Source organism: Struthio camelus, chromosome 1 (genome assembly GCF_040807025.1).
Source record: "Struthio camelus isolate bStrCam1 chromosome 1, bStrCam1.hap1, whole genome shotgun sequence".
Lineage (NCBI taxonomy): Eukaryota > Metazoa > Chordata > Aves > Struthioniformes > Struthionidae > Struthio > Struthio camelus.
The window spans coordinates 190,394,115-190,415,274 of NC_090942.1; the positions used below are offsets into that span (position 1 = coordinate 190,394,115).

General features: G+C 42.1%; 1 protein-coding gene across 5 annotated transcripts in view; it reads left to right on the forward strand.

Annotated features, from left to right (window-relative positions):
- Positions 1–6,252, forward strand: part of LACC1 (laccase domain containing 1) — a 30,573-nt gene extending 24,321 nt beyond the window's left edge. For all 5 annotated transcript variants that reach the window (XM_009680482.2, XM_068929755.1, XM_068929754.1 and 2 more), the window contains one exon: positions 411–6,252. In XM_009680482.2, coding sequence (XP_009678777.2) covers positions 411–585 — 175 coding nt within the window. In that variant the 3' untranslated portion in view covers positions 586–6,252. The remainder of the gene's footprint in view (positions 1–410) is intronic.
- Positions 6,253–21,160: the final 14,908 nt, after the last annotated feature.

The following is a 21,160-nucleotide window of genomic DNA, read 5'->3' on the forward strand; positions in this document are numbered from 1 at the left end:
GGCAAAAGAACTTGTAGCACTAATCCCACTTTAGTTATCAATATAGAGTATTATCCAGCAATATTATGATCAGGGTTACAGTACTCTCCGCCACTTTGCAGATCAAGCTTTGAATGAATAGTATCAGCTAACCTTTGCTGGTTTTCAACTATTATTTTACTGTTATGCTTTAAAAATAGTTTCTGATCTCTAGACAAATGTTCAAATTAAGTGGGTTCTTAATGGTTGTACAAAAGCAATAATTTTAGTCTAATATTGAGAAAAAATCCCCCAAACCAAATAAAAGCCTCAATCACAATATCGGCATAGTTTATTTAGATGGTATTTGAGCTGCTGAGTAATAGTATCTTAAGGATTGTGAAGATGTACATGCAGATCAATTGTTTTCTGTTTCTCTTCCTTTCTCTAAGGGTTCTTCTTGAGACCGGTGGGATTCTTCCTGAGAACATCCAGGATGATTCTGTCACAGACCAGAATCAAAATATCACTTTCTGTACTGCATGCCACCCTGATAAGTTTTACTCTCACTTTCGTGATGGCACTAACTTTGGGACACAGATTGGCTTCATATCAATCAAAGACTGAGTTAGCATCTCTTATTCTTGAATGGTATTTGGACAGTAAGTCTGGTGCCTTGCCTAGCATCCTGCTCTCCTAATAGGTCTTAATCCTTGCTTTCATGGACTTTCAGTAAGCAATTCACAGGTCTTGAGATTCTCCTGCTTTCCTTCCCTGCCATTCTGAGACAAGAAGAAATATCTGCGGTATAAGGCCAATAATTCTTGTGGGACATGAGCCAAAGGGAACGAGGGCAAATTCCACTGTTGTCAAACCCCCTCTGAAATACCAGATGCAAGCTCACATTGTTTTGCCTTCTTGACCAACTATTTCCCAGAAACCTCAGTGTCTTAAGATGGTGAAAGCACAAAAACCACAAAGTGTATTAGCTTCTGAATGAGTCTTCCGAATGAAGTTAAGTATAACATATCGATACAGGAGAGGAAACCTGTATTGCATGTTAATTGTTTGGGAACACCCGACTTCGGTAATTTCCGCTAAAGGTTAGCTATACAGAATGATATGCCTGGACTTGTTTTTGTCCTTTGGATTAGTTTAAAGAAAGCACTAAAACGCTTACAGGGCTTTCCCTATAGAAAAATACCTTAAGTTATAAAACTGAGATGCAAGCTTATGAACCCTCACCCTTTGTGCTTTTTTCATTCTATGAAGAATAGGACTAAGGCTCTTAATATGGTATGACATCTATGCTTATATTTCTTTAGCATTTTTCATTAAACTGTTGACTCTCAGCTAATCTCCATTGAGACTGTCTGAACAGTCCTCAATTATCTGGTAAATATTTTGAAAGGAATGTGAATTTAGCCAGAGGATCAGCTAATTTTACTGACGAATAGTTGACTTACCTGTTTTGCTAACAAAACCTAAAAGTACCCAGTTTTCTTAGGCTCCTATAGAAAATTTGTCTGTAGACATTTCTACAGATATGACCGTTCCTGACACAAAAACAGCGGGAACCTTCTTATAGTTCAGTCCTTTGTTTTCAGGTCTAAAACTGCTGACTGTAGCTTGCAGAGTTCCCAAGCTCAGCTTGGAGAGAGCTTGGAGAACTGGCCATAGGCAGTACGTTCTATTTTTGAATCCAAAGGGCTTTACAAATTCCAGAGTGTTTTGCCCACTAGAGGTCAGTGCTCACTTACTCTGCACTTCCATCCCTACCTGCACTTTGTAGCTGGTTTTTCAAACAGCATTTTGCAAAGCGTTGTACAGCATACGCTCCTACTTTTGCCAGTGCAATCATCTGCCAAGTTACTCTGGTATCTGTGCTTGAATCTATTTTTCATTTTTCTGGGCTGCAATTCAGAGCCTTGTCCTCTTGAAGAACAGATTGTTGTAAAAACTTTCTTTTAACTGTCAATGGTGTTCCTTAGACAAGAGTGATTCTGGTTACCCTGTGATTATAGCCATCTACCAAAAATTATTTCTTCCAGTTCTCCTACCTCTTCTTTAGAAATATTTATTTATTATTCCTCTTGTGCTGTAGTACTTTAGGCCTTTAAAATAACAATTCTTTCACTTTCAGTTGTCTTTGAAAAACCTCTCTGTTACTTTCATCAAGCTCAGCTTCTGTCTGTGACTTTACTGCTGTGACATTCACAGCTGGGTTCAAATTAGACGTTTAAGTTCCAACAGGGGTTCAGGCTCACACTCAGCAACTTAATGCTGTTAAACATGTTACTGCACAGTAGCTGAGCTACAATCATGGTATGTGTGTGTATTATTGACCTATGCCAAATATAGAGTAAGATATTATGGACATTGACAGGCTTATCTTGCTGCACTCGGTAAAAAAATCCCTACCCTCACTATTTAGTCTATCCCTCTGCCCTCGTATTTAAGTGTGCACCCACTTTATGGGCACTGCCTGACCTAGCAATGGAGTGAGTAAGACGTGTTCCCTTCTGTTGTTTCTGCTATGGGGGCAGTAGCACCATGTAGTCTTCAATCCCTGCACCTGAAGCTCTGTCAGAGCTTGTCTGTCATTGCCCATCTCTTAACCCTCTTCCTTTGTGGATTAAGAGTAGGCAATCAAAAGCGGCTGAGTTACTCTGTTTTGCAGATTACTGGTTGGCGGCCAAAACATCGTAGGTGCCCATGCACCTGCTTTTAGTCCATCTCACCTCAAACGTCGTTTTAAACTAACGCATTTTCACTTTGCAGTAAGTAAAATGACCTTGCACCTACGTTAGTTGCCACAGTTCAGATGCTGAACAGTATATTAAGACACACTATCTTGAAACCGATTATAAACCCTGGCTTGTTCATACCTGCTCAAGAATGGCAGCAGAGACTTTTTCTGTTTAGAAAAACACCATTTACAGGTCATGGAAGGACCGTGCAAGCTGGAGAACATGGCAGAATGAGCAGAAACACCAAAAGCTTTGCCTTTTAGAAGACAAATCGTTACCACAATTATTATTCATTAATTCGTTTACACGGAATTACTTACTTTGTAAACCTGTCAGGACAGGAGGCAGCCTTTTGTACATGAATTGCTGAGGGGGAGATCTCCAAGACCAATAAGAAAATAGTAATAATAATAACGTCGAGCCCCTGCAGAGGTTAGGCGCTCTATCATATATGGAGAGAGTTTCTTTCAAAAGTCCTTGCTACAAATGCATTATAATTCAGGAATAAAAAACATGAAAAATTTAGGAAGGACATGCTAAAAAGAAGAAGAGGCTGGTTTTCTATCTGTATGTGAAGAATTTGTAGATATTTTCCTTTTTTTTCCTGTTGCTTGCTGAAAGACTCAAACAGATCATCCCTGATTCACCATCTCTAGGGAAGCTCTTAAAATGTTTCGTAAATTGTTCAGCTGCACCTACTTACTGACCATATCCTATTTATTAACCTCACCCATGAATTTATAATCTATCTCTGGTCTATTAGGTTATTAAAGAACATTATTAATTATCATTGTGGCATACTCTGAGGAAAGCACAAGTACATGATCACATTGAATACTGGTTTTGGTAGATCTTACTGTTTATTTGCTGTAATTGTAAATTCTAAGCACAGCCCTCTTCATTTACATTTACATATTTGAATTAAGTAAATCAAAGCGTTTTTGAGAAAGGCCTTAAGCACTATTCTGGTAAAACAGCGCAGCTCAAGTGTATAATGGCTGCAAAAATACAAAGGGGTTTAGATTAAAAAGGGCTTAAATGAATTTGTAGAGGTAAGGTCCATCGGTGGCTATTAAAGATGGTCTAATGATAGTCTACTACTAACAACCCTTGGAGACAGGATACTGCATTGGATGGCTGAGCTAATGAGAGTGGTAGCAGACTTAGAAGTTGTGAGACTGGACTGTCAACAGAACAGTAGGACACATCTTGACTCACAACAAGTGTATCAAAATGACAACACATTCCCTCCAAATTATAACCATTTAATGACAGAAAGGTATCACCTTTCCTCAGCAGTAATACAATTTGCAAAGTGGTCTTACTTGCCTTCAGCCTTATTTTCCTCATGTTTATCTCTTGTCCATTGCTATCTTTCTATCTGGCAACATTCACAACCACCCACAAGGCCTCTGAATCAAGTAACAGGCTTCACTGAGCAGTACTGGAGGAAGCAGATCCCATTTTGTGCAGACCAGTGCAATTATTGCTGTTTTCTGTACACATGCCTTTTTTGTTTTAGCAACAATATCTTCCCTCAGCACAGCATCCTTATCAGTGTCCTCCAGCCCATTCCCATTGTGCAGATTTCCACAAGAGCTCCCAATTTCCAGCCTCTATGGCAAATAAGTCAATATTCTTAGATTCACTCGTTGCTGTCCTCATTTCCACTCCATGCTCAGTTTGCTGTTGGGTGATGCAAAGAGAGAGATGAGCTGCACTTAACTTATCCTGAGGCTCTGTGTGTGTGTGTGTGTGTGTGTGTGTGTGTGTGTGTGTGTGTGTGTGTGTGTGTGTATGCATTAATGTCGTGTGTTAGGCTTTTGTTCTCTGAGCACCAAAGTCTTCTCCGAACTCAGATCTCCTGTGCAACGTTATAACAGGACAGCCAACTGACAGGGTTAGTAAATTCTACATGTGACAGAGGAAATAATGTATTGACCTGCTGAGAGATCTACATACCTCTAAAGAGTGACAGCAAGCTCAGCCTGTAAAGCTGTTCTACTTTCCATTTCCAGCAGACAGTAGCCAGCGTTTCCAGATGAAAGATTCAGTTAGAAATGCATGTGGATTTAAAAACTATCTTTATTGGGTATGTTCTTGTATCCAGAATGTTACTTACTGATTGATTGTTATCCAGTGTCACACCATTTTATAAAACTAAGAGCATTTGCTGGTCTGCTTGCTTTAAATACATAGTGCCTGTGGCCGTGCTGCTAAAGAGCCTTATTATGTGTTTCCCAAAGGCATGCAGAGGAATAGGAAGCTAGCTTTCTAAAGTGGTCTCTCTGATCTTTCATTAGTAAGCGTTTAATTTACAGTAGCATCTCACGTTTCAAATACTTTGCTGGAGCTCTTTGTCTGCAAGTTCCCGGGAGGTCAAAGGAGACCTACAGAAGAATTTCATCAGCTGGGTCCCGGGTGCACGGCTGACTGAAATCTCTCTATTCCACTTCTGCAAATGTGACCTCATGTCTCCAGGGCAACCTGAATTCCAGCAATCATGGAAGCAAGGACACAGCATGGATTTCCATTTGATTCCTGGAACAGAAAAGAGATCTGAGACAAAATCAATATGGACTGTACTAAACTGTTAGGGTTCATTTTCACAAATGCTTTTATCTAAGGGGTCAATTCCTGTATTTTAGTTCAAAAGTAATTCGTAAATAGTAACTATTTTATTTGTATTCCTGTGTTGCCTTTTCCACACATGGCAAAGGCCTAACCATCTGAAATGGGTTGTAATGTAAAAATGTGGGGTATGCCTACCATAGAACAAAACATGCATTTTATAAGGGAGACTGAAAACAATGTCTGCATTTCAGAATGCATAATTCACTTTTTATTAGGCGATTTAATAGTTCAGGGCAGTGATTCATACTTTTGGTCAGCTATTTTCATTTAAAATATTTTTACTAATGACAGCTATAGAAAGCCCTGTCTATCTGAAATAAATATTTTAGGGCTTCTCTGTGAGGCACTGAGCTCTGTTCTAAAGGAACATTCAAGTATACACCATTGCTGAAGGAAAACATTTATTTTCTGCTTTGGTTTTCTTTGTTTGAAAGCGATGAGCTTGATTTTCCTACACAGGAATGAATCACAAAGAACTCAGTTATATAATCAGTGTTGTGACAGGTGACTCAAACCCTTTTAATAGGTTTTAATAGGTGCTTTTAATTGGTATTTCATAAAATTAGTATTAAAATATGATTATACAGGCAATTTTATTCTAAATCTCTGCTTTCTTTGTATATCATTCCAATGAAAAACTTGCAGGAGGTAAAAAGTGAGCAGACCAAGATGTGAGTTAGAAAAGCTCCTTTAGGCTCGTGGACAGTTCTTGCTACATTTGATGCTTAGATTTTCTTCAGTTACCTCAACTGCACTGAAGCTTTGCTGAAACTCTTCCACCACTGAAGCATCCCAGCTTATGTAACTCCAAACTAGTAATGGTTGGAGTCATAGGCATAAGCATAGGCAAATGCCTATGCTTCAGCCTGCCTCATGTTAGCATAATTGTAATAAAAATGTTATGCAACGATTATGAGATATTTCCAGAAAAATCTCATGAACAACTCCACACTTATTTAGTATTTTAGGAGTTATGAATCAGTAGTAATTTTTGTTTTGAACTTTGTAGAGGGACTGTTTTTCTGTTGTGCTTGCAAACTTGTGTTTCTCAGTACAAAAAACCTCGGAGCGGTCTTAATTGAATAACCTCGGTCTCTCTCCATTCCTTCTTTTTCAAGGAGTCATAGTCTATTGCACTTCAATTAGGATTTATTTTAGACTTCCTAGATATAATTCATAATCCATCACCTCATTCTAGAAGCAATCTTCATGAATGTGGCTCAACTCAACAAATGAAAAATAGTGGGTATTTCTGATGCTGACATAGACTTTATGGTAGGAGAAAATTTTTATCTTTAGCAAAAACTTCTTCAAAATCTAACACCAACACAAGGAAACTAAAAAAATGGAAATAATTTCATAGTTTTACAAGGAAAGAAAATAAAAGCCTGTGACAGCTTAACAGAGTATGAGACCTAACATTCCTCCCTTGCATTATATTTACGTCAAGATTGGATGCCTTTATACACGCTAATTTGTCCCCAATAGACTGGGCTGAGCTGGAATAAAGGTGTGAAGCTTTATGGCCACTGTTATAAAAGACAGCAGAAAACAGGGGGATACAGCGGCCCCTCCTGACTTCACAGTTTATCGCTGTAGAAGCCATATTTATTCCTAGCTGGTGCTTCTGGTTCTGGTGTATCCTTTTAGCAAGTGAGTTAGAGAGTGCTAAGGCTGGTGATGAGCCATGTTCTTCCAAGCCAATATCTGAGACTGAAAAAAACAGCCAGTCGTTCCTTGGCTCTGCTGAAGTCTTGGAAGCTGTTATAAACAAACAGAAGCAGGGAACAAAAACTTGCCTTGGGATGCAGCTAGCCTGCATATCCATAATGAGAAACTGTTGGAAAGAAGAGGCAGAAAAAGACAGCATCATGACAATGAAGACATTTCTACGCCTGCACTTGGGAGATGTAGTGCAAGAAGAGTTCATCCATGTGGAAATATGACCCCCTACCATATTGTCAGAAGTGAAGAGTAATGCTGCCAAGCATCTTCCTATGTGCAGTTACTTGCCACAGTTGCTAAAGCTATCAAGGCATCTTTTTAGGTATTCAAGATTTTTTGCCATGGGGAAGGCTGGAGTATGGAGTACTCATGGACATGTCCTAGTTTTCCTCTCTCTTTACCCCTAATTTAACCCTAGCTAGAGGTCTATCATGCATTTACAAGCTTCTAATTTATGTAAGTAATGGGAGGACCACAGCTTATTATGAGAGAAAGAGAGTGACTGCTGCACGTCTTATCTACATGCAGGATTCTGACACCCCAGCAGGTCCAGGAGAATTACAATGATGGGCAAACCTATTCTCCCCCTCTGCAGCTGTATTACTGGACTGAAGATATGGAAGAGAAGCTGCTTTTTGAAATTTCACTCAGCTTGGCTAAAAGCCCAATTCTACAGACTTGGAAGATTTTCTATCAAAATATTTCTCTGAAGTTAGCTGTGAGAATAAAAGGCATGAGGTATGTTTGGCTCAAGAGCTGAGATTTAAGATTTTTGAAGAATCTTTTTGTGTTTGTTATGGAGCAAATCCCAAACTTCTTGCTTAGAAGTCCAGGCTCCCTGCTGCTATGGGGCCCCATCTGAACATCTTGACTCTGTAAGCGCTTACCATTAACACTTCTGCTCTCAGCTGTTGTGTTCTCCCTGTGGCAGAAGTTAGTTCACAGTGGATGAGGCAGAGCCAGGACCCAGCCAGTCCTAGGAGGGCAGAGGGGACAAGGGTGCTAAATATAGTGAAACTATTCTTTATTTACATGGTAGCCAACGTAAGACTCTACAGAAGGCTGCAGGGCTGAGAGAAGACAGATCATGAGAAGGAATGAATCAGTTCTTTTGGATTCTGCTGGGAGGATTAGAGTTTCAAGAGGATCTCTAGTATTTGATTCCAGACATGTAAGATGTATAGACCAGGAGGCCTGCAGGACAGTACCAAACTTCTAGGCCTTGCAAGCACCATCCTAAAGTTTCATAGCCATGAGACATACCAGATACTTTCAAAAATAAGAGAAGAGAGGGGGGGGGGGATTTCTAGAAGAGATGCCAAGAGCAGAAATCCCATGGCTTTATGTGTGATGTATCTAGGAGGCATCTGTGGCTGTGTTTACAGTTGAGTCTGCCAGAGGGCACCCCAGCAGGACAGCATCTGCCATGAAAAAACAGCTCTCTTCTGTAAGTTGTGGGACACAGAATTGCTTTGGGAGCTGTACTTAAGAGCTTGTGAACCTCATGTCTCTCAAAAGCCATAGTTATCTACCCCCAGCCTGCTACATGGGTTATGTGTTATACATAGTAGGATCAGGACACTGTAATGTCCTTTCACATTTTTAGGCTCTCTCTGGCTGCTGTTAGATGGCCCACTGTGAGAAATGTACACTTTTTAAAGGGATAGGAATGTTAGGATATATTTTTGTTACAGTAAGAAACATGTTATATAAAGCATTTCTTATGTAAGCAGTGGAATTCCCCAGCCATAGGTAAGGCCTTTTGTTTCGAAGAAAATCAGTGTTGTTGCAATAATGTAGTAATTTCATTGTGAGTTAATGTTTTCACAAATCATCTGGTTTAATGAACAACGCAAAAACAACTTTGACCATTTTGTTCTCAAATTCTGTCTGAGTATGCAGTTTCTACAGACCATCTCAGGAAATTTTGGACTGTTTCCTACTTCCTGCCTTATCCACTGTGGGAAGCAGCATTTTATTCTTATTTATTTATCAAATGAGCAGAGGGAACAATTTGAAATCGCTGTAATATTTTTTCTTCTCCTGTTTGCATACTGAAGTTTTCAGAGATGTGTTTTGAGATGGGGAGGACTAAAAATTTTCAACTGTGGGGATGGATCACAAGAAAATGTCTCCTGAAGGTCATCCTTTCTGTTCCGAATTTACAGATAAACCGTGACTGATCAAATTAGCTCTTTGTTTGGAGGAGTATGAATTACTTTTACCCATGTATAGCTGCATGGGAACTGAAAGTGTGGTTACCAAAGTCACATATGGACTCAAAATTCCCCGAATTTTCCTACTGGAAAAATAAATGCCAACCCAAAATGAATAAAAACTTGTGGAAAGCAAGTATATGAAGAGTAAGAGCATAACCAAAGAGACCATTTTTAAAAAGAGAAGTGAATAAAGCATGACTGTGACTGAACTGAAGACAAGCACTTCTCCAGCATAGCTCAGACAGGGAGTGATGGCCCCAGGCTGAGCTTAACATAGAGCTCCTGAGCGTGGGCAGGGTGTGTGCAGAAGCCACAGGTGAGGCTGGTCAGGACCATAATAGTGCCCTCAGGAGCCTAACAGATCCTGATGATACAATTCAAGTGGCTACGCTGGGCACTAGATCCAGATTTTGAAGGGTGCTCTGCGAGCTAGACCTGGAAAGTCAGTCCATAACGTAACATTTTCAAGAGGCCAAACTACTCCATACTGAATACCACAGCTTCTCGGTACAAAATATTGATTCTGAATGAAAAAAAGCATTAGTAGTGTTGTGGAAGAATATGATGGCATATTAAAATCTCACATATGAAATCATTTGAGAGGGAACATAGAATTATTGTCAGAAAATGTGAAAAATAGCAATGAAGTTGAAGGTCTCTTGTGTCTGAGAAGTTTGTTTTGTGCTTAAGAATACGTAGACAGGTTGGGGAAGAAAGATATTTTGAATTTAAAAATAAATCACTGAATGTGAAATTTCTGAAATGAAATGAAATTTCATGAAATTTCAGAAATGAAATTTCTGTGCTCTTTGAATAGAGGTGCCAACTAATCTGAATGCATATGCTTCCATCCATATTTTTATCACTTATTTACATGCATAGACACATGCTTGCAGTTATGCATCTGTGTTTAAAAATGCACACCAGAGCCATATACAACTCTGAGCTTGTTTTTGTTAATATTATATATCAGGCCAGGCAGACAAATAGCAATAATATTCCTCTGGCTTGCTCATTCTTGGATGTCTCATTTACATATTTATGCAGCTCCTATTTTGTTTTTAAAATGGAGTCCTATGAAACGATCTGCCTAGGCTTTCACAAGGACGCAAATCACTGAGCTTCTGAATTGTTGATTAATTCTATCTATTTCATTTTTGCAATTCTGGACTTTCCTGAACAGGAGACTATGCCATCTTTTTTCTCTTTCCTTCAGCAAAGGCACAATGGTTTCAGAATGAACTCTTAAGTATACTTAGCATCTGTGTCAACATCATCCATCCACAAAAGAAACTTATTTAACATCAGTTTTTTCATATTTATCTTGTAGAACTGACTTACTATACTTTCAATCTAATTTACCTAATATGAATAGTAACAAAATTGGGTGAGCTTTGCAGTGTTTTTGTATGTTTTTTAATTTTCCTCAAAGCAACAAGCAGATTACAAAACTGCTAAAACAAGAAGAAAAGAAATGGAACAAATCAAAACAGACTGAAACATAAAACCAATGAAGATACTCACAGGATTCATTACACAGTCACATAGCCTTGCATTTATGAACTGCGTGCTCATTCTCTCTGCTTTGTACTCAGTTGCGCTATGCCTTTATATGGACTGGAAGGCCAACAAGGAAAGAGCTGCATCCTGGACTGTGGGGCACAGTCTTTGCGTTATGCCTCCAACAGCATAACACATGCCCGTGCCAACATCAGATTATACCAGAAGTGTAAATCCAGCTCAGCTATCAAAGGAAGGATGAACCTAAAATAGAAGATAACTTAGTGGCCTAGCCTAAATCTTCCCACTTCAGCACTGGTGCTAGATATAAATTTTATGATGGAGAAGAAGGCTTTTCTGGAAGATCTCAGCATTTGAGCATGGAATACTTAATCTGAAATATCTTGGGGATTGTTGAGGTTTCAAAGAATGCACAGATGACTGTTGCTCCATGACCAGGGAACAAAGGGTGATGGGATTTAGTTCCTCCTTTATAGCACTCCCTAGTGGAGTGTTACAGAAAAATACAGAGGCAGACTAACTCAGAATGAAATGATCTCAACTGCACAGTGAAGAAATGAGAGGCAGCGGTCACCAGTTGCAGCCAGGGAAATTTTGATTGCATATAAATATTTTTTTTCCCAGTGAGGGCCCAGAGAGGCAGTAGAATCTCCATCCTTGGATATTTTCAAAACTCAACAAGGCCCTGAGCAACACCTGACCTGCCTTCAAAGTTAGCCCTACTTTGGGTGGGATGTTGGACCAGATGACCTCCAGAGGCCACTTCCAGACTTACTTCAGACATATGAAATGCTGATACTTCCATCTGATTTAGTCAACAAAGACCTCTTTCATAGTAACTGGAGAGAAGTAGAGTGCAACTCATTTCATCATGAACTATTTAAGTCAGATGGATTGCATCCTAGAAGGGTCTGTTTCTTTTCATTGGCTGAAAAGGGAGTCTAAGGAACTTTATTCAAGTGTGGACATCTATGTTGCATTTATATAAGAGGAATACCACTTCTTGTGCCTCCTGGAAAGATGCTTTCTAGTGGGGATGGAGAATTCACAAGCTGTGTGGTGTCAAAGGAATTTGGTGGGAAGTGGGAACTATGAAAGCCTTAAGCAGGTGCTCAGTGCAAGTCACATTCTCACTTAAATATTCTTAATATTCATTTTTGATATGTGTGTCATGAACCTGAAGACCTCTGCAAGTGTCCCTTTCTCTTTTTACTTTCTTTTTCTTCCTTTTTTTCTTTTCTTTTAACAACGTTGTTGAGTTTCTGCATCCCCTAACGAGTTTCTAGTTTTATTTCAGTCTCATTCAAACCCAAAAAAGTTGTAGAAAAGAGTTCTTATGAAATTCTACTTTTTGAGCAACTCACAGTGGATAATGAGGATAGGATGTTGGAAACAGGTTCTTGAAGCTGTTGTATTTATATGTGAATGAGATGGTCATTTTAATGTTAGTCCTGCGAGTAGGTCTGCAGGAAAGGGGACTGAATATGAAATGCAGGCAGTTTGTGAGCCTGCTTGAGAACATATTAGCTGATGCTTACGTAGAAGGATTGTGCTGGTTTGTGCATGGTTGAAAAAAGTCATTACATTTAGAAATTTTCAGTGTAGTAAAAAGCAGGGTAAAGCATCAGTCCCTTTACTTAATAGATACCGTCCTGAATTTGTAACCTGCATCTGTTACTTTTGAAATAATCACAGAATCACAGAATCACAGAATGGTTGAGGTTGGAAGGGACCTCTGGAGATCATCTAGTCCAACCTCCCTGCTCAAGCAGGGACCTCTAGAGCACATTGCCCTTGATCGCATCCAGGCACGTTTTGAATATCTCCAGGGAAGGACACTCCACTACCTCTCTGGGCAACCTGTTCCAATGCTCTGTCACCCTCACAGTGAAGAAGTTTTTTCTCAGGTTTAGATGGAACTTCCTGTGTTTCAGTTTCTGCCCGTTGCCTCTTGTCCTGTTGCTGGGCACCACGGAGAAGAGTCTGGCCCCATCCTCTCGACACCCTCCCTTCAGATACTTATACACACTGGTCAGATCACCTCTCCGCCTTCTCTTCTCCAGGCTGAACAGGCCCAGCTCTTGCAGTCTTTCTTCATAGGAGAGGTGCTCCAGTCCCCTAATCATCTTGGTAGCCTTCTGCTGGACTCTCCAGTAGCACCATGTCTCTCTTGTAGTGGGGAGCCCAGGATTGGACACAGTACTGCAGGTGAGGCCTCCCCAGGGTCGAGTAGAGGGGCAGGATCACCTCCCTCCACCTGCTGGCAGCACTCTGCCTAATGCACCCCAGGAGACCATTGGCCTGCTTGTCCACAAGGGCACATTGTTGCCTCATGGTGACCTTGCTGTCCACCAGGACTCCCAGGTCCTTCTCTGCAGAGCTGCTTTCCAGCAGGTCAACCCCCAGCCTGTCCTGCTGCATGGGGTTCTTCCTCCCCAGGGGCAGGACCCTGCACTTGCCTTTGTTGAACTGCAGGAGGTTCCTCTCCGCCCAATTCTCCAGCCTGTCCAGGTCCCTCTCAAGGGCAGCAGAGCCTTCTGGTGTGTCAGCCACTCCTCCCAGTTTTGTGTCATCAGCAAACTTGCTGAGGGTGCACTCTGCCTTCCTCCAGGTCATCGATGAAAACGTTGAAAAAGACTGGACCCAGTACTGACCCCTGGGGGACATCGCTAGCTACAGGCCTCCAACTAGACTGTGCCACTGACCACAACCCTCTGAGCTCGGCCATCCAGCCAGTTCTCAATCCACCTCACTGTCCACTGATCTAGCTCGTGCTTCCTGAGCTTCCCTAGGAGGATGTGATGGGAGACATTGTCCAAAGCCTTGCTGAAGTCCAGGGAGACAACATCCACTGCTCTGCCCTCATCTACCCAGCCACTCATTCCATCAGAGAAGGCTCTCAGATTGGTCAAGCATGATTTCCCCTTGGTGAATCCATGCTGACTACTCCTGATCACCTTCTTGTCCTCCACATGCTCAGTGATGACCTCCAGGATGAGCTGTTCCATCAGCTTTCCAGGGCTGGAGGTGAGGCTGACAGGCCTGTAGTTTTCTGGCTCCTCCTTCTTGCCCTTTTTGAAGACTGGGGTGACACTGGCTTTCTTCCAGTCCTCAGGCACCTCTCCTGATCTCCAGGACCTTTCCAAGATGATGGAGAGTGGCCTAGCGATAACCTCTGCCAGCTCCCTCAGCACTCGTGGGTGCATCCCATCGGGGCCCATGGATTTATGGATGTCAAGTTTGGACAAAAGATCTCTAACCCGATCCTCCTCCACCAAGGGAGAGCCTTCCTTTCTCCAGACTCCCTCTCTTGTCCCCAGGGTCTGGAATTCTTGAGGGCTGGCCTTAGCAGTGAAGACTGAAGCAAAGAAGGCATTCAATAACTGCCTTCTCTATATCCTTTGTTATCAGGGCACCCACCCCATGCTTAGAGGGTTTTTTTTATCAAGGTAGTTGTGAAGGGTAATCTGTTATTTTCTGCAATAGGGGGTCACTCGGACAAGAGGAGGCAGTATCCTTTTGCTTCATTTCCTCTGAACTCTGTTTTGACTAGGACAAACTGGATCTCAGCATTCTCTAAGACAATGAGAGCGATAGGCATTTGTGCCAGTACCTGGAGCAGAGCCATTAATATCCTTTTTCTAGGAGGTGCCAATATGTCTCCCAGAACAACTTATCCCACAGTTCTAATTAAGATGTGATATTTACTACCATCTTTATGAGCCAGAACAGATGTCGCACTCCAGTAGAAGATTCTCCCAAGATGACTGGAAAATTTGGTGACATATGGAAATTAATGGGATTTTTGTGGTCAAATTTGTCTTAGCATCACTTACCACAAGGAGGTCTTGATTTGTTAGTGCAGCCTGTGAGGGTCTTCCACCACATCAGTCCAACAGTATTACTGAAAGTGGTGATCAGACCACTTATTTTAAGGTACTTGTAAACATTTGTGGATATAAATAACACCTCTGAGGGGTAGATGAATATCTTAATGCCAGTAAGTGAAGTTAGGCAGAGAGGAGTTAGCTTGCCTAAAGCACGGGAACAATGGTAGGAGCAGCAGGAATAATCTTGAGTGGTATTGGAACGTGAGTGGATGCTAAATTATGCCCTTCCCACCAGTGGATGCACTGAGACTTCAGCAGGAGGCCAAGACTGCACTGGGTGCTGCATCCTGTGGTCCTCACATGGCGAGCCCATACCAGAAAGCATAAGCACTAGCTCAATCTGTCAGGGTCTGTGCTGGTAGGAGCAGCACCAACTGTAATCCGAAAGCTGGAGACTGTGCTAGTGTGGCGCTGAGCTCATGTGTCTTGCCCATCAACAGGCCTCCCTGGGGTGCACGTGCCTCCACTACATGGTTTGGGTTCTCCCAGAACACAGGCAGAGATATACTGTGCATGCATATTTCAGGAAACCTGTCAAAATCAGTGCACCGGGGAGAATTTGGCCCCTTCTCTTTGTGGACTCCGCACCAAAGGAGAAAATGTTTTATGACACTAATAAGAACAGAATTTGGTCCCGTAATTCTCAAGCAGACAAATGTCAAACGCACAAAATTAAAGGAACACTTGCACTGAAGACTGATCAGCTGCAGAAACGAATTAGCTTTGCTGTCCAGATCCTCCTACGCATCCCCAGAATAGTTAGTGTCGTTTGCAGTTACACAGTTATTCTGAGTACGTTTTGCTCTCTTTTGTGCTGGTGAGGGAGACACTCTCTGCAACAAGAGAAGCAAGAAGCTCCCTACGTTGCATGTGGGTAAAATCGAGGCAGAGAAGAGCATGCACAGGTATGACTGTTTTCAGGGCTACATGCGTCTCTGTAGCAGGATAAAAACAGGTTTTGTAAATAACAAATAATATTGACATTTCCTCTGTGGGCAGCACTCCTGCTTTGTGGGGGTGCCCCTCTCTTGCACACAGCTCTGCTCTGTTATGTAAAGCCAGGCATGCGTGAGCTGATTGCCAGAGACAAGCGAGGAAGAGGAGGACCTTGGTGAAGACGAGTCAGACAGGGATAGGGAACACTGTGTCTTTTGTGAAGTGATGTCACGGGGAAAGCGCGACCAGAGCCTTACTTGTGTGGTCTCCCAAGGGCCCCTTCGCTCCCGAAACAGGCTACTGGAAACTGCAAAAGGCAGACCTGCTGGAGCACCGAGAAATTATACACGAGGAAAATAAAAGCCTTGAGGGGAAATGTAACTCGCCTGAGCAACTGTGGAATACAAGTTCTGGGGAGGGCATCACACAGTTGTTTCTGTGGAAACTGAATCATCTTCCCCATCACATGAAAGACAGGAGCCAAAATCCTGCCCAGCCTGGCTGTAGTCACATGACAAGCCAGAGCCCCCTGCTCCACGCCTCTACGGGCTCTCCTAAGACTTTACCAGTTTCTAGGGCCTATGTACAGAAATGAAGGTTTATGAAGCTACCATAATGTTCACACAACCTTGCTGTCAAAATATATTAAGGTCCTTCTCTGATAAATGCCAGAGGCAGTCTTGTTATTATTTGCTGTTACAGGAATGTGCAGATTTTTTACCCTCCTTGAATCAGATATTGAGGAAAAAGTGGTTTTAGAGGAATCAGCTGTGGGGCTTTTTCCACTGCAGACATTCAAGGAGAGATGATGGCTGGAGAATGCATTTTGGAATCAGGCTTCTGGGTGCAAATCATCCATGTGGTGAAGGAAAACATACTGCCTATCAGTGTTATTTCTGCTGTGTCTGAGGAAATGAGTGCAGGGTTTTGCTGGCAGAGGGGAGGGGGTATGAGGGGGACAGAGGAAGAGAAGGGAAAAGAAAAAAGGTGATAAGGGCTGAGCAGGCCTCTCATTAACTTCTCTTGGTCTGTGCATGTTCCAAATTTTGGGATAGGAAAAGAGATTGCTTTCCAAGCCCTGGATATAGAAATCTTTTTTTTTTTTTCCCCCCCTCCTGACAGCTGTGTTCACTGCAGTGTGTGTTTTCATGGCAGTTTCGTTTTCATCAGTTTTCTTATACCAAAGCCAGAGGCATGTTGCACAGCAGGTTGCTGTAGATAGGAAAAGCTGGTAGCCGTATCTCTACTGCACCATCTGTATGCAAACCCTATGTTCGAGAGAAACCTCTTAAACATCAGGCTAATCTGCAAGTATAGATGAAGTAGAGGCCATGACATAAAATGATCATGCAGGAACCTTTTAGACACTCCTGCTTGGAAAGGATTCTTGTACCTGGTGGAATGAAAATAGGGACATTTGATACACTCCTCAGGAATAAAAACATGCACTATATTAAGAGTACTGCAACTAAAAAGCCAGGAACTGCTAGTGTTATTGGATATTATTAGAAACTGAGAAAATGTAGCAGTGATAAAAATCTGCCCTATTCTTTTATTATTTCCTTCATATTCATAATTAGCTGCTGTCGAAAAGGCTGCGTGAGATAGATCTGTCTAGCTGAGTATAGCTATTCTGATATTCTGCCACAGTTCCTTCTGCTAGCAATAGTCCCACTGAACTCCACGGCACCATTCCTGGATGTGTTATTATGAATTCCCAGTAAGTATTTACACGATTTTAACTTTCCTGAGAATCACTCATTGGTCTAACTCTTTGGATATCAGTGAAGATACCCATTTACACTGTTGTGAGAGGCAGAATCAAGCCTTGCTGCTACCGAAATTTTTGGGAGGTACACTGTTGGGTCTGAGGTACACGTTGTAAGACTGCAGTACATTTTAAACATGACTGAAAGGAAACAAGCCTCTGCAGACAGAAAGAGAGACCTGACTGAATCCCAAGAGAGGGGCTGGAGCTGGGAGGAATTTCACTACAGTAATGATTAGCATCTTCTGTGAAGAAGAGAGCAGGAAGAATGTGAAGCATTTGTTGTAGCTGCATTGTATTGTGACAAGAGATTCACCCTCTATTATGTGCACATTTCAGTTATTGTTAAACTCCTATGTGCCTCACTTCAATAATTTTCAAGGAAAGGTCAGGAGGAGGTGGACACTGGAGCAGCTAATTCAGCATTGTACAGTACCCGCTCTTAGATTCTTGGGGTTTTATTCGGCATTAAAATAAGAAGCTGTTGTTTACTCCAGGATTGCTGAATGGCCTCTGTTCCCTTGATACCTAGAGGAGGCTGACAATTATTCTCCGTGAGTTTTCCCTGGAGCTATTTTCTTTGCTGGCGGGGAGGAAATTGTTCATGTTTCATTTGCGCTACCGTTGTTCCAGCTGCCAAAGCTGGAATGTTTGTCCGCTAGCCTGCATTGGTGGCAGCGGTTTCCTTTTAGATTTGCCATCTGTTAGCATTATTACTATTATCATTTGTATGATGGCAGTGCCTAGATGGATGTCCCTCTCTGTTAGGCACTGTGCCAGCGTCTTAGGAACATCACAGAGGACACAGTGTAGGCAGGTGAGGCAGACGGTGGGCAGGGGGAGGCAAATTCTCTTCCTAAATCCTATAGAAAAGCTGGGGACAGGGCCTCAAACTCCTCCTTCCCCATGTCTCTTGCCCCTCATTGTGTCTTACTGAAATGTCTGCTTAAATATCCACTGTAAATAACATCCGCAGGGGTCTGCTAGTTTATGAAGCAAGGGTTCTTATAATATTCTCATTCATATATTTAAATCATCTGTCAAGTTAAAAAGGGGGGAATTTTCATTTATTTTCACCTGGTCCTTATGGTGTGGTCTGACTGGTATTCTCTGTAATAGGAGGTCCCTACTGCTTTGGAGGATGTCTTCTGGTTGATTCTTGGGGTCCCATGGGGAGTCCTTTCAGGCCTGGATATTGCCTAATGGATGTTGCAGTCTCAGTTTAGGCCCAATCCTACTGAACCCCTTCGGTAAAAAAATGAGACCTTTCCCAGACCTGACCAGCCCTTGGCACCTTCTGGGAACCTGGCTCAGGTTCAGAGTTTCAGCTTGGCCCGGCTGAAATCCATCCCCAGAGCTATGATGTCAGTCATTTCGTCTTCTAGCATTTTGCTGTTCCCTTTGTTTGGAGCCATGGAGGCTGGCAGTGATGTTTGTACCCCATAGAGCTTGCAGTGCCAGAACTGAACCACTGAGCGGCATTGTCCATCCAGGAACGCCGGACACATGCTTGGATGCTGCCTGTGGTGCCAAGTACCTGACACCTGCCGCTACCACTGCCGCAAACACATCCTTCCCTCCGCGATCATAGCACTGATGAGGCTTAGGAAACCTGTTACTCCTGTTTGCATCGTCACAGGCTGCCCTACAAGGCTTCTTACATCATATGGATGAGGGATTTAGGTAGCAGATGGAAAAGACCATTTTAAATCAGCCTCACAAGCCAAAGCATTCTACACATTGATTTATAAAATGCAAAGTTCCCCGTCGGAGATTTATAAAAAGTTGACTGATAAATAAAAACATTGCTATGTTATCTGGGCTAAGTCCAAAGACAGTGTAAATCACCAAACAGATTTTCACGATTTACAGCCTTTGAGCTTGGTCTGAAGTGTTTTGATTTTCTTTCTCTCCTTTTTTCTTTCTGTTTTTAACATCACCTTTGTGGCGCCAGCTTTTCAAATTATTCAATATAAAACTTGTTGGAAAATGTTATCAACAGCACTATCTTTTTAGAGTTTTTTTTTTCTTGGAGATGAGACTTAAGATCAAAAGATTACAACTTTAAAATAATTCTTTTGCTGTTTGCTGTTATGTGAACAATATTTCTAGCAAATGGCTTTATGCCATGTTTTTTATTTTTGTTTTCTGAAAATTATGGCTATTTTTTTATCTGGTAAATCTGGCTGTTTGATAACTAACAGTTTAATTCTTAAATTATTTTAATAAGTCTTAGTAAAGATATAAAGAAAACCGGCAAAGGGGAACATTTCAAATCCTGTCAAACAGAAAGAGGATCTGCCCTTTCCATTAATTCAATTTCTCGATTTTTTTGACCAAACGTCATCTCACTAGTCCTGTCAGTCCTGATTTGAGCATGACTAGCTGTGGCTGGTCTGAACCATGGGCCTATGCAGGAATACATCTTGGAGTCCTGAGCCTCACATCAAGCGGACTAGTGACCTGCCTGGAAGATGCCACATCTCTTTTCTGGTAAAGGCTTTTCCGCAGAAAACAAAGGTGGAGGGAATAACTGGTGGTGTGCACCTCTGTCTTGCCCTGGTAGGGGTCACAATGTGTGCATCCAGCTTCAGGAACTGGCTACCAGTTTCCTTGTAGCCACTGTGCCTACTTGGCCTGGTGGAGTCACTTCGCTCTTCTATCTTTCCCTGGCCTCTCTTTCAGCCCAGAACTGTGTAATTTCTGTGCTCGTTTCCGTGAGCCAAAAAAGGTATGTTGGAGAAGTCAGTCAGGCCGGACGTATTGCCATTTTGGAGAGAAGGCTTGCTTCCGTAGTCTAGCCCATCGGTGTTATATTTTTAAACGCACGACTTTAAGTCCTTCAAATAAGGCAGGGTGAGGGGGAAGGTGTTGCCAGTACTTCATATAGCAAAATGGTTTTGGTTTATATACATTGCAAGAGGATAGTTTTGTGGTTGACAGCCAGAGCTAAGAACTCGAGGAATGTGTATTTGTTGCTGCCAATTGACTTGAGGTATGACCCCCCACCAGTAATTAATAGCTTGGTTGTGCTATCAGTCAGATATGGTGCTCAGAGGAGAGACTCAGAGCTGCAGTATCTAGGGAGATCCTCAGGCCCAGCTTCCCAAGGACATATACAGTACCTAAGTCCCATTGGAATTAGTGGCCCTACATAACTACTGGGGACCTTGTATGAAGATTAACTGCAGTATCTTAATTGTTACCCTGTTGTGTCAGCAAGTTAACATAAATGGGGCAAGGCTAACCCCAGCACAGTCACTACCTGGGTAGACATTCACAAAGCACTTACGGGAGTCCGTGGTGAGACATCTCTGCTGTATACCAAAGTACATTGTTTTATCTGTCTTACGTGTTTTAAGAGAAAGAAGAAAAAGCAAAAAAAAGGATAATATTGTGTCCTTCTTTCTCTCTCCTCCCCAGATCAGAGCAAAATTCTTGTAGAAGAACCTTTCTTCCTATCTCAAATGCCTTAACCCAAAGACTGGTGGCACGACAAACACGGCTTTTCTGAAAGAAATGCAGGCAGCAGAAAGTCCCTTTGCCTCACTGAATTTGAATTCAGAAAGTCCATTTCCTGATAGTTGGTCATCCAAAGCTAAATGAGCTCTGTCAGCTCTGCTTTGGACACTTTCCCTCTCGGTCACTGGCCTTTTCTTCCACAGTCGTTGCAGGGCATAGGCAAATCAGGCAGCTGCCGAGGGGAGAGGATGGCCAGACCTGCAAAATATCCCATCACCTGTTTGCAGATGCTGTAAA